This window comes from Somniosus microcephalus, chromosome 3 (genome assembly GCF_052327205.1).
Source record: "Somniosus microcephalus isolate GS21.2 chromosome 3, FLI_Smic_1.0, whole genome shotgun sequence".
In the NCBI taxonomy this organism is placed as follows: Eukaryota; Metazoa; Chordata; class Chondrichthyes; order Squaliformes; family Somniosidae; genus Somniosus; species Somniosus microcephalus.
The window spans coordinates 71,149,560-71,163,399 of record NC_140989.1 but is presented as its reverse complement, the minus strand read 5'-3'; the positions used below and the strand labels follow the sequence as shown (position 1 = coordinate 71,163,399).

Genomic DNA, 13,840 nt, shown 5'->3' with positions numbered 1-13,840 from the left:
GATATTGTTGGTATTTTGCATATTGACTCAATGACATTTTGTAACTCATTTTTTATTTTTACAATTGGAAATACCAGTTTCATAGATTAAATGTCATTACAGTTGTAAGACATTGAGTTGGTTGGTTTTAGACTGACATTACTTAATGAGTAATCTACATAATTGATTGGATGATTCTAAAGGTCACTTACAGCTGACTTTTGGAACGGGATATGCTTGGCTGTTGAGAAGATCTGCTGAGTACACATTTGCTTCCATTGAAATCTTCCAACAAGTATTAATCAATGACAATAATTTTGGCATACAAATAAGGGGTCAAAACTAAATAGCAGTACGTGCCCAGAGTAATGCTGGTACAAATTGAATTTTCAGACACCTATGTTTGAAGGAATCAAAAATACCTATCTAATTTCTTTAGTTTATTTTTCTAACTTACTAACATGATTTTTATGTAAATTATTTTCTTCAGTGTTTTCAAAGGAAAAGTTTAGAATTTATTGTTAAATCTGTAAATGGGTTACAATTCCCTTTGTGTTATTGTTCATTTTGACTCCCATGTTATAAGCTTTATGAAATCACATTTAGCCTCCAAGGATTGAAAGCATTGCTTTACCAACATTTTTTAAAAGTATAACCAGATTAGAGTGCATCAGAAAATCATTCAAACAGACTTGCAATAGAAATGCACAGAAGATAGTTTTGTGCATGGCCCAAAATCCCACACCACTGAATGGTAGAACATGGTGTTACATTTTTGGGTTTCCTTTTTCACTAAATATTTAGATACCCTAGATATCTAAATATTTTTAGCTCCCTTGTTTCAGATTACTCTCATAGTTAAGCCCTAACTCTCTACTTTCTTGAGAGTGTTTTTACTTGCTGTGATATCCAGGTAAAATTTCATACTGTACCCAGGGATTGAACAGAGAGCCCTTTCACAAATTATCCCATGCCTGGTTGTCTTTAAAAAGCAATAGAATAACACTATGGTGTACTTTTTTAGATTCCAACTACTAAACCTATTTATTGAACAGTAATAGAACAAAGGTTGTTTTTTACTGGAAGCCTGTGTCCAGTGGTGTACCGCAGGGATCGGTGCTGGGTCCTTTGCTGTTTGTAGTGTACATTAATGATTTAGATATGAATGTAGGAGGTATGATCAGTAAGTTCGCAGATGACACGAAAATTGGCGGAGTGCTAAATAGCGAGGAGGGAAGCCTCAGGCTACAGGACGATATAGATGGGTTGGTCAGATGGGCAGAACAGTGGCAAATGGAATTTAACCCTGAAAAGTGTGAGGTGATGCATTTTGGGAGGACTAACAAGGCAAGGGAATACACAATGAATGTTCGGACCCTAGGAAGGACAGAGGATCAGACCTTAGTGTGCATGTACATAGATCCCTGAAGGCAGCAGGACAGGTAGATTTAAGGTGGTTAAAAAGGTATATGGGATACTTGCCTTCATTAGCCGAGGCATAGAATACAAGAGCAGGGAGGTTATGATGGAGCTGTACAAAACGCTAGTTAGGCCACAGCTGGAATACTGTGTGCAGTTCTGGTTGCCACACTATCGGAAGGATGTGATTGCATTGGAGAGGGTGCAGAGGAGATTCACCAGGATGCTACCTGGGCTGGAGCGCTTCAGCTATGAAGAGAGACTGGACAGGCTGGGGTTGTTTTCCTTGGAGCAGAGAAGGCTGAGGGGGGACCTGATTGAGGTGTACAAAATTATGAGGGGCATAGATAGGGTAGATAGAAAGGAACTTTTCCCCTTAGAGGGGTCAATAACCAGGGGGCATAGTTTCAAGGTAAGGGGCAGGAGGTTTAGAGAGGATTTGAGGAAAAACTTTTTCACCCAGAGGGTGGTTGGAATCTGGAACTCACTGCTTGAAAGGGTGGTAGAGGCAGGAACCCTCACAACATTCAAGAAGCATTTAGATGAGCACTTGAAACGCCATAGCATACAAGGCTATGCACCAAGTGCTGGAAAATGGGATTAGAATAGATAGGGCTTGATGGCTGGCGCGGACACGATGGGCCGAAGAAGGGCCTCTTTCTGTGCTGTATAACTCTGACTCTAAATAAATAGTAGCAGTAATGCAGTATAAATGACAGATTGGCTCAGTGATAGCACTCTTGCCTCCAAGTCAGAAGCATGAGGCTTCAAGCTCCATTCGAGGCCTTAAGCACTATTCTAGGCTGATACTTGAGTGCAGTACTGAGGGAATACTGCATTGTTAGAGGTGCTGCCTATTGGATAAGATGTTAAACTGATTTACACCTTACTGCTCAGGTGGATGTAAAAGATCCTGTAATATTTGAAAAAGAACAGCAAGTTCTGCCAGTGTCTTAGCCAACATTTATCCCGCAACAGATTAATTAGTCATTTATTTCATTGCTGTTTGTGGGATCTTACAATGTGCAAATTAGCTGATTCATTTGCCTACATAACTACAGTGATTACATTTCAAAAAGTACTTCATGAGCTGTGAAGCACTTTGGAACATATTGAGATTGTGAAAAGTGCTTTTTAAATGCAAATACTTTTAAAATATATTTTTACTGTAGTTAAGTTACTCCTTGTATAGTAGTAAATAAATGACTTCCAAATCTTGTGCTAAACTCTGTTATAATTAATCACGCTGCCCACCCAATGTACTCAGCGAGAGGCAAGAGCCATTTTGATGGTCGGTCCTCATTTGCATGTCATTGGCAATCTGTATGTGCTGTACCAGCACTTGGAGGTAGCTCGCCAATCGGGGTGGGGTGGGGGGGAGGCGGCGGTGGCGGTGGTGTGGGTAGTCCGGTGCTTCCTCCACGGAGTCCAGCTGGAAGTCAAGACTTAAAAGGGGGGAGGACTGGCAGCGAGCCAAAGGCTGAAAACCTATCTGCTGTTTCTAGAGCAACCCTCCAACTCAATTTTTGATCACCCCTCCCCTTTTGACCCACAACTTGTGGCAGAGCCTTATGCCACCTTGGCCCTACTCTTTGGACCTCCCTGATTAAATCCCTCTGTCCCTATCACTTATCGCTACATCTTTTTAAAACATTCTCAAAGCCCAAGGTTTGAATCACCTCTCCAACTCATGTTACTATAGGTTGGCAATTACTCCTTTTTTCTTTTTATCTTTTTTTCATTTCCTCCTTTGTAAATCACCTTGGGATATTTTCTACATTAAATGCAAGTAGCTATTATTTTTGTTGTTATTTTGTAATATGACGAAATTTAAGAAGCCAATTCCAAACTAAATCTTAGGCAAATATGTTTTACTTTTGTCACGAGTTTGCCCCTATAATTCACTGCAAATCCCTACTTCATCGTACTAGCAGTGGGAGGTTAGTTGTATTCTCTTCGTGAGGAAGGGGGGGAAAAAATGTCAGAACGTGGTCACACTAAGTAATAGCAGCTTTTGGTAGGTTGCCCCAAGTTGCAAATGCTGCATGGCATGGCAGGTCCATAAAAAGGAAAAAAAACTTTTAATAAATGATTTTATAGATATTATTAATATGGTACCAAGCCTGTTGCTATTTTGAAAGCCACAAACTAAACTTAGTACTTAAAGAATTAACATACTAGGGCAGTACTCACACATTCTTAATTACATTGTCAGATCCAGAAAAGGTGGCGTGGATATTATGTTCGAAAGTGCATCCATAATTACTATGAAATGAAAAAGTATTTCAAAGGTCTTAGCATGAAAAATCAGATCGTAAGGTAAGCTCCTGCATTTTAAAAATGTAATTCCATGGTGATGATTTATTTTTCATCTGTACTTATTTAGAGATTGACAGAACAATTAAACATCTGAAGAATTGCAAAATAATATTAATTGAGAATTGAAAATAGACAAATTTTACAAAAAGTTTGTAACAATATAAGTATTTGAAAAGATAATGCTTAAAAGTCAACAGTATGTACGATTAATGAGACATTCATGACCAATGGATGATACAGTTTGGCTTCAGGTAGTCCAGGACGTGAGTGCAGAAGACAAGGCCAGAAGTGCTGAGTGGACGATCCATATCGGCCTACTCCCGAGATAGCCACCATCAAGAAACAGCTGAGCGCACTGGATACAGCAAAGGCTATGGGCCCCAACAACATCCCGGCTATCGTGCTGAAGACTTGTGCTCCAGAACGAGCCGCGCCTCTAGCCAAGCTGTTCCAGTACAGCTACAACACTGGCATCTACCCGACAATGTGGAAAACTGCCTAGGTATGTCCTGTCCACAAAAAGCAGGACAAATCCAACCCGGCCAATTACCCGCCCCATCAGTCTACTCTCAATCATCAGCAAAGTGATGGAAGGTGTCATCAACAGTGCTATCAAGTGGCACTTACTCACCAATAACCTGCTCACTGATGCCCAGTTTGCATTCCGCCAAGACCACTCGGCTCCCGACCTCATTACAGCCTTGGTCCAAACATGGACAAAGGAGCTGAATTCCAGAGGTGAGGTGAGAGTGACTGCCCTTGACATCAAGGCAGCATTTGACCGAGTCTGGCATCAAGGAGCCCTAGTAAAACTGAAGTCAGTGGGAATCGGGGAAAATGCTCCACTGGCTGGAGTCATACCGAGCACAAAGGAAGATGGTTGTGGTGATTGAAGATCAATCATCACAGCCTCAGGACATCGCTGCAGGAGTTCCTCAGGGCAGTGCCCTAGCTTCAACCATCTTCAGCTGCTTCATCAATGACCTTCCCTCCAACATAAGGTCAGAAATGGGGATGTTTGCTGATGACTGCACAGTGTTCAGCACCATTCACAACTCCTCAGATAATGAAGCAGTCCATGCCTGCATGCAACAAGATCTGGACAACGTTTAGGCTTGGGCTGATAAGTGGCAGGTAACATTCACGCCACAGAAGTGCCAGGCAATGACTATCTCCAACAAGCGAGAGTCTAACCACTGCCCCTTGACATTCAATGGCATTACCATCGCCGAATCCCCCACGATCAACATCCTGGGGGTCACCATTGACCAGAAACTTAACTGGACCAGCCACATAAATACTGTGGCAACAAGAGCAGGTCAGAGGCTAGGTATTCTGCGGTGAGTGTCTCACCTCCTGATTCCCCAAAGCTTTTCCACCATCTACAAGGCACAAGTAAGGAGTGTGATGGAATACTCGCCACTTGCCTGGATGAGTGCAGCTGCAACAACACTCAAAAAGCTCGACACCATCCAGGACAAAGCAGCCCGTTTGATTGGCACCCCATCCACCACCTTAAATATTCACTCCCTCCACCACCGGCGTACCGTGGTTGCAGTGTGTACCATCTACAAGATGCACTGCAGCAACTCGCCAAGGCTTCTTCGGCAGCATCTCCCAAACCCGCAGCCTCTTCCACCTAGAAGGACAAGGGCAGCAGGCACATGGGAGCACCACCACCTCCAAGTTCCCCTCCAGAAGTATATCGCCGTTCCTTCATCGTCGCTGGGTCAAAATCCTGGAACTCCCTACCTAACAGCACTGTGGTGTTAGATCAATGTATTTTTGATGCAGTGTGTCCTTCAATAACTGGACACGAAACTGCAGGAACAATCAACAGGTATTTACTGGATGAGGGTTACTCTTAAAAAACTAACGTACAGATCCCTACTCAGGGTTTATATACAGGTGTGGTCACTGCCGGTACTACAGTATACAGGAGCTGTAAAAAGTAGTTCTCCCCTTAAAGGTACATGCACTACAATTCCTCCCCTTTTAGATTGACAGTACCATAACATTCATTTAACAATTAACACTTTTAACATGCACATTAACTGAAAATAGTCCATTTATAAATTCAGTCTTTGGGGCGGCTTCCTGATCCTTTCTGGATAGCGCCTTTCCTGAGTGTCTTGTTCTTGGTGCGGAGGCCCCCTGTCGTCAGTTAGTTCATCAGTTTCCGATGCTACTGTTTCTGGGGTAGATGCTACCTGTATGTCTGGTTCATCACCAGGTGCGCGAGACATGGGGTTGACTCGTTCCTGTGACTCTAGGATCTGGTCGACATGGCGTCTCACAATGTTCTCCCCAACATCTACTGTGTACATTAGTGGCCCCTGCTGTGTGCATATCGTTCCTGGTTGCCATTTCTCTGTTCGGTAGTCGCGGGCCAAGACTGGTTGCCCTACATTGAAGCTCCTTGTCTGCTTCTCATTGATGTGCTGGAATTGCTTATTCTCAACATCCCTTCGTACATTTGGTCTGAGCAAATCCAGACGAGATCTCGACCTTCGGTTAAAGAACATCATGGCCGGGGTCTGGTTGGTGACTGCATGTGTCGCATTTCTGTAGGCTAACAGGAAATTGTCCACCTTATGCTGCAGTGGAATGTCGTCATCGCACATGGCCCTTACTGCTTTCTTAAAGGTTTGTACGAACCTCTCAGCCAATCCATTTGTGGCTGGATGATACGGGGCAGATGTGTAATGCCTTACCCCATTCCTTTTCATGAATCTTCGAAACTCTTCGGACACAAACTGTGGTCCGTTATCAGAGCAAATCTGCTCTGGCAAGCCGTTCCTGGCAAATATGGTCCGTAGGACTGCAATAGTTTTCTGCGTGGTGGTGGACGACATTTTGATCACCTCAGGCCATTTCGAGTGCGCATCCACGGCTATTAAAAACATTGAGTCCATGAATGGACCAGCAAAATCAATATGCACCCGTTGCCATGGAGATGAGGGCCACTCCCATGGGTGTAGAGGGGCATGTGGTGGTGCATTTTGGACCTTCTGCCATCCTGAGCAGCGCTTTGTCAGGTCCTCGATTTGCTGATCGATCCCCGGCCACCACACATAAGCCCTAGCAAGGCTTTTCATTTATACCCCTCCCAGATGGCCTTCGTGAAGCTCATTGAGCACTCTCTCCCTTAACTTGGGTGGAATTACCACTCTGGATTCACACATCAAGGTCCCCTGGCATACTGACAGCTGTTCTCTTCTGGATGAGAATGCTGGCAACAGTGAGGCGCCATGTCTTGGCCATCCCTTCACCGTCAAGTCATATACCCGAGACAGTGTCGGGTCATTGCAGGTCTCCTTCTCTATATCAGCGTTAGTTACTGGCAAGCGTTCAATTATAGTCGAATGAAGTATTTCGACAGGGTCCACTGCTGGTGCTTCCTCCGCAGTAGGCAGTGGCAGGCGTGATAGCCCATCAGCGTTTCCATGCTGTTTCGTGCCCTTATACTCGATTTCATATTGGTTCGCCCCTAGAAAAAGCGACCATCTTTGTAGCCGTTGCGCAGTCATCGCCGGCACACCCTTCTTTGGATTAAAGATGGAGACAAGTGGTTGGTGGTCCGTCAGCAAAGTGAACTTCTGCCCGTGCAGATAGTGGTTGAACTTTTTCACTCCCCACACTAGGCTGAGGGCCTCCCTGTTAATCTGGGCGTAGTTACGCTCGGCTGAGGTTAGTGACCAAGACGCAAAGGCTACTGGCCTCTCCGAGCCGTCCGGGAAGTTGTGCAACAGCACCGCTCCAATGCCATAGGGCGATGCATCACACGCCAACCGAATTGGTAGTGCTGGGTTGAAATGAGCCAACACCTCTTTTGATGTGATCAATTCTTTGCACTTCTGGAAAGATCGTTTACATTCGTCATTCCACTTCCATGGTACCCCCGTTTGCAGTAGGGTGTTCAGTGGGTGTAGTACGGTAGACAAATTCGGCAAGAACTTATGGTAGTAGTTCACCAGCCCGAGGAACGACCTCAGTTGTGACACATTTTCCGGTGCTGGAGCTTTGACTACTGCCTCGATCTTTTCAGGGGACTTACGTAACACCTCTTCATCAATAACGTGGCCACAATACGAGATCTGCTTCTGGAAAAACTCGCATTTGTGGCGATTTGCTCGGAGCCCATATTCCTTCAATCTAGTGAGCACCTGCTCTAGGTTGGCAAGGTGAGCACTGTCATTTTTGCCCGTGACCAGGATGTCGTCCAAATAACACTGGGTCCCTGGAATCCCTTGCAGGACTTGATCCATTGCCCTTTGCCAAATAGCCGGAGCTGATGCTACCCCGAACACCAGCCGGTTGTATTGGTAGAGACCTTTATGGGTGTTGATTGTGAGGTACTGTTTCGAGGCTTCTTCGACCTCCATTTGCAGGTACGCCTGGGCCAGATCAATCTTAGTGAAGCGTTTCCCTCCAGATAGCGAGGCGAAAATATCTTCAATCCGCGGAAGCGGATATTGTACCGTGCGAAGGACTGGGTTCACTGGCACCTTAAAGTCCCCACAGATGCGAACTTTCTTTGGTTCCCCAGGCGTATTACTCAACGACCTCTTCATTACAGGAATGATGGGTGTGGCCCACTCGCTCCAGTCCACTTTGGACAGTACTCCTGAACGTTCCAAACCTTCCAGCTCTGCTTCGACGGCTGGGCGGATTGCATAAGGCACCGGTCTGGCCTTAAAAAACTTTGGGCTTGCATTTTCCTCTATTTTGATCGTCGCTGTTATGCCTTTTAGTGTTCCAAATCCCTCCTGGAACACTTGTGCGTCAGTTAGCATTTTTCACAGTCGTCCAGGTGTGGCGTCGTCATCCTTTTTGGCATCTTGTGCTGGTATGGAATGCTAATCTTGCTGTATCTTCCGGATCCATTCACGTCCTAGTAGTGGTGGTCCTCCATCTGGCAATACATATAGGTCCATTTTTGGTGTTTCCTTACCGTTATATACAACGTTCACCCTTATTTTTCCTTTGGGGTAGACTTTTTGCCCCGTGTACGTCTTCAAGACAATATCTGTATCTCTCAAGGGTATATGTGAGAATAGCCGCTTGTAGTCCCTTCGGTTTATGACTGTTTGGGCTGATCCTGTGTCCAATTCCATTTTCGCTTGGACTCCAGCTATCTTGAGCGTGCCCCAGATAGTTTGATGATCCTCCGTTTGGATCACCTTATGTATTTTCAGACAACCCAGCTCCTTGCCTCCGGAGTCTGTGTCACTTTTCTGTTCGTCTGAACTACTCTCCGTCACCTTATGTACCTTCTTGTACTTCTCCTGTGGAGATTTCTTGCTGCTGGTTTTCTTTCCCGACCTGCAGACTCTTGCTATGTGTCCTACTTTTCCACACTGTCTGCACACTTTGTCCTTAAACCAGCAATCATTATGGTCGTGTGTTCTGCCGCAGCGATCACACTTCACTGTTCCGTATGACATTTCATTTGTGCCATATTCTTGCGGTCTCCGTTGTATCTCTGCAGCGCCCCGTGCGGCTGCTTCGTGTGATACTGCCATGCTGAAAGCCTTTTCCAGCGTAAGGTCCTTTTCAGATAAAAGCCGTTTCTGGGTCCCTTCACTTTGAAGCCCACACACAAACTTGTCCCTTAAGGTATCTGCCAGTCCCGCTCCAAACTGGCAGTGTTTCGATAGCTTACGCAGTTCCGTTAAATACTCAGCATTACTTTCATCTTTATGCTGGTTCCTTTTGTGAAACTTAAATCTTTCTGCTATCAGCAGCGGTGTGAGGTTTAAGTGGTTCTGTAGGGTTGACACTATGTTTCCAAAATCCTTGTCCACTGGCTTCTCTGGGGTTACTAGGTTTCGCAGTAAGCCATACGTTTTTGCACCCATGGAATTCAACAATACCAGCGCTTTCCTCTCATCTGGCACTTCATTCGCCTTGCAGTACACTTCTATGCGTTCGACAAATGTCGTCCAATCTTCGACTTCATTGTCGAACGCTGTGATACTGCCACTCTTCGGCATCCCTGGGTGTGGTTAGACTGGCTCAAAATGGCGTTTTCCCGCGCTTCCCTTCTCCGCTGCGGCTCAAAATGGTGTTTTCCCGCGCTCTCCCTTCTTCTCCACTGCGGCTGCTCGGCCCTTTAACACCGGCTGCGCTCTGCGCGTTTCCCTTTCTTCCCCGCTGACGCTGCTCGTCCCTTGAACACCGGTTGCGCTCTGCGCATTTTCTTTCGCGCCTCTCTCTTCTCCCGTCGACGCCGTTCGGTCCTGAACACCGGCTGCGCCCTGTGCGCTCTCCCCTCTCTCTTCCGTCGACGCCGTTCGGTCCTGAACACCGGCTGCGCCCTGTGCGCTCTACCCTCTCTTCTCCCGTTGACGCTGCTCGGCCTTTTATGTGCCATCAGTCGGCTCTAGCCGCCGCTGTCCGGGAAGGGTCTGCACCGTACCTGTTGCCAGCCCGTTTCGCTGGACCACCGTGACTGGAGAACCAAGCCCAGCTCTCAACAGCCTCTCCTGCGATGCTCAACCTCTGCTGGATGACTGGGCGGTTGCTCGTGGTCGACGCCCGTGCTTCTGGCCTCAGCTTTCTTCCACTGTTCTCCAGGAGCGAATCCCTGGGAGGTAATGCAGAGTTGCAGGTAGGTTCTAATCTGCCTCGTCGCCACTGTTAGATCCGTGTATTTTTGATGGAGTGTGTCCTTCAATAACTAGACACGAAACTGCAGGAACAATCAACAGGTATTTACTGGATGAGGGTTACTCTAAAAACTAACGTACAGATCCCTACTCAGGGTTTCTATACAGGTGTGGTCACTGCCGGTACTGCAGTATACAGGAGCTGTAAAAAGTAGTTCTCCCCTTAAAGGTACATACACTACATGTGGTAGTACCTTCACCACACGGACTGCAGCGGTTCAAGAAGGCGGCTCACCACCACCTTCTCAAGGGCAACTAGGGATGGACAATAAATGCTGGCCTTGCCAGCGATGCCCAGATCCCATAAGCGAATAAAAAAAATTAAAAAAAAGTTTGTCTATTTGTAGTGCCTTGTCCCATCTTATAATCACTGCTGATGCCACTGACAAGATACAATGTCCACCTCCCCATTGAATTGGTGAGTACATGCACCAGAGGGTGTAATACTGAGCCATGCAGACCAGGAAATTCCCAGAATCAGTCCTTGATCTCTGCTAACTTAGCATATCTCACCCGTGGAAGTATTGAAGACACATTGGGGCAGTAACTCCTCCCCAAACGCGTGAGTACGGAAGGGGTACTCACGCGTCTGGCCGGAGGAAATGCCGGTTTTCAGCATGCACAGCGCATGCGCTGAAAACCGGCATTTCCTCTCCTCTAACCCAAGAGGTGAAGAGGCTAGCGCGTGCGCTGTAGGGGGCAGCGCGTGCGTCTTGGATTTCCTCTGTTTTGGGGGATTTGCGCATGTGTAAAGGCCTCCGGTCTTTACGCTTGTAAAAAGCACACGTAAGTATTTATTTTTACAGGTAAGTGGTGTTTTAGTGTAATTTAGAATTTTTTTTTCCACAGATTTATTATTTTAAAGAATCTACAATAAGGTAAGTTTCGTTTTAGACCCTTTTTTATAAAAAAAATTATTTGTTTCAAAAAAAAAAAAAAAATTGTTTAAATTATTTTTATTAACTTATTTATACTTAACTAGCTGAAGTGCCCGGCGGTGCCGAGGCTTTTTCGAGGGCATGTTGTTGTTGGAAGAGAGAGAGAGAGAGCGACTGGGGGGAAGAGAGAGAGCGACTGGGGGGAAGAGAGGGAGGGGAGGGAAGAGGGGGAGGGGAAGGGAGGGCGGGAAGGAAGGGAGGGCGGGGAGGGAAGGGAGGGCGGGGGAGAGGGAGGGCAGGGGAGGGGAAGGGAGGGTGGGGGGGCGGGAGGGGAAGGGCGGGAGGGAGGAGAGGGAGGGAGGGCAGGGGGGGAGGGCGGGGGAGGGGATGGAGGAGGGAGGGCGGCGGGCTCCCCCCCCCCCCCCCCCCCCCCGAGGGTCGCGACCCCCCCCCCCGAGGTGAAGACCGCCGATTGCGCGCGCAGCAGGAGCTGAGACGCGGCGTCTCTCTCGGCCGGCGGGCCCGGTTGCCAGGGCAACCGTGACGCTGACCAAGCCAGAGAGAGAGACGCCGCGTCTCAGCTGCTCCTGCTGCGCGCGCGGGCCCCCCCCCCCCCCCGAGGGTCGCGGCCCCCCACCCCCCAGGGTCGCGACCGCCCCCCCTCCCCCCGAGGTGAAGACCGCCGATTGCGCCCGTTGCCAGGGTAACGTTGGACGCTCAGCAAGCCCCGGCAGAGAGAGACGTCTCAGCTCCTGCTGCGCGCGCACCCTAGCGGCGCTGGGCTGAGGCTCGGCCCGCCAGCCTTCGAGTGGGGCCGGGAGGTGCCTAGCTCGGGCGTGGGTGCGGAGGAGACGCCGAGGCTTCTAGGCCTACCTGGAAAAACGGGGAAAGGTAGGAAAATTAATGAGATTAGATAAGTTAATTACTTTCTAAATCATTTTTTTAAAAAACAATATGTGTTTTAAAAGCAACGTTTTTTTTTAAAGACGCAGAAAGCGGGAAAAAGAAAGGAAAAGTTTGGAATCAAGATGGCGGCGACTCACCTCGGTTCAGAACGATAAAGCCCGGCCACACGCGCACCGATTGGCCCGGCGGCACACGCCAGCAACCCGGCGTACGATTGGTCGAGCTCAAGGTCACTCTGTCGCTAATGAGCGGATAATGAGATGCTAATGAGCGGAATGTTGAAGGTTTTTGGGATATCGCGGGCGCAATTTTAGCCCGGCCGAAACGTAAATACGCTTAAAACCGTCTCGGAAGCGTAAGCTTTCTTTGGAGGTAACGCGCACGTAGGTACGCCCTGTAACTTTCGAGTGCATACCCGCAACGCACACGCGATGACAGACAGATAGACAGAAAGACAGAATGACAGAAGTACCGATTTATATATATATATATAGATAGATTTAATGATTGGGATGTTTTTTAAATTTTTATTTAAAGTTTAAATAGTGTTTTGGGCCCCCGTAGTTTTCATGGGCCAGAAATTCGCGGCCAAAGGCGTGAGTGCGCTCGGGGTACTCGCGCATCTGGCCGTTGGAAATGCCGGCGTTCAGCATGAACAGCGCATGCGGGGAACGCCGGCATTTCCAGACCTCGAGCGCGTGCGACTGCACAGGCAGCGCTTGCGCAGTGAACTTCGTAGATTTCATTCATGAAATCCGTGAGGGTAAGTCCTCAGAAGTTACACTTGAAAAAAGCAAGTGTAAAGTGGTTCATTGGCTGCGGAGGAAGAAACATTTTATCGTGGAGCTTCTGAAATGCAATATTTTTGTTTGGGAAAGGGAGGGAAGTTATTTTAAGAAATTTTAAGTAAGTTTTAAAGTTAAAAATTTTTTTTTTTTTTAAAAAGGGTTTTCAGAACGGTAGGTAGAAGGAGCAATTGTGGCTGTGTGAATGGAATGTGAGAATGAGTTATGTATGTATGTCCACATATATTCCTTTACGTATATGTATGTATGTTTTATATTCCTTTACTAATGTGTATGAATGTATATTTTTAATTATGATTTTCAAATAAGTTACTTTCTCTGAAAGTCATAATTAAATAATACATTCATACACATAAGTAAAGGAATATATACATAACACGCAAAGGAATATATACAGACATACATACTTTCAGAAGCTCCACGATAAGAAATATCTTCCTCCGCAGCCTCTGGAGCAACTGTACCCATGCTTTTTTCATGTGTAAGTTGCAAGGACTTGACCTCACTGAAAGCAGTAATGAAAGCGGCGAATTATAATGCGCACGCGCTGCCTGTGCAGTCGCACGCATTCTGCCTCTGAACCCCTTCGTTCAGAGGACAGGAAATGCCGGTTTTCCCCAAAAGCACTGTGCATGCTGAAAACCGGCATTTCATCCGGCCAGATGCGTAAGTACCCCGACCGTACTCGCGCAGTTGGAAGGGAATTACTGGGCCAACATTTTACATGTCAATAAAATGAAAAATTTAACAATTGCACGACTTGCCCCCTCGCATCTGCGACTGAGGGTCCAAGGAGGTGCATTGCGCAAGAGGTCATCATCGTACGTATCCTCACACTGTTCCCTTTGGGGAACTGTATGAA

General features: G+C 46.9%; 1 protein-coding gene across 12 annotated transcripts in view; it reads left to right on the top strand.

Moving 5' to 3' along the window:
• spata17 (spermatogenesis associated 17) overlaps positions 1–13,840 on the top strand; it is a 548,756-nt gene that overhangs the window by 63,420 nt on the left and 471,496 nt on the right. For 7 of the 12 annotated variants that reach the window (XM_085981083.1, XM_085981086.1, XM_085981090.1 and 4 more), the window contains one exon: positions 3,614–3,717. The exons of the other annotated variants lie outside the window; for them this stretch is intronic. In XM_085981083.1, coding sequence (XP_085837209.1) covers positions 3,614–3,717 — 104 coding nt within the window. The remainder of the gene's footprint in view (positions 1–3,613; positions 3,718–13,840) is intronic. 12 annotated transcript variants of the gene reach the window in all.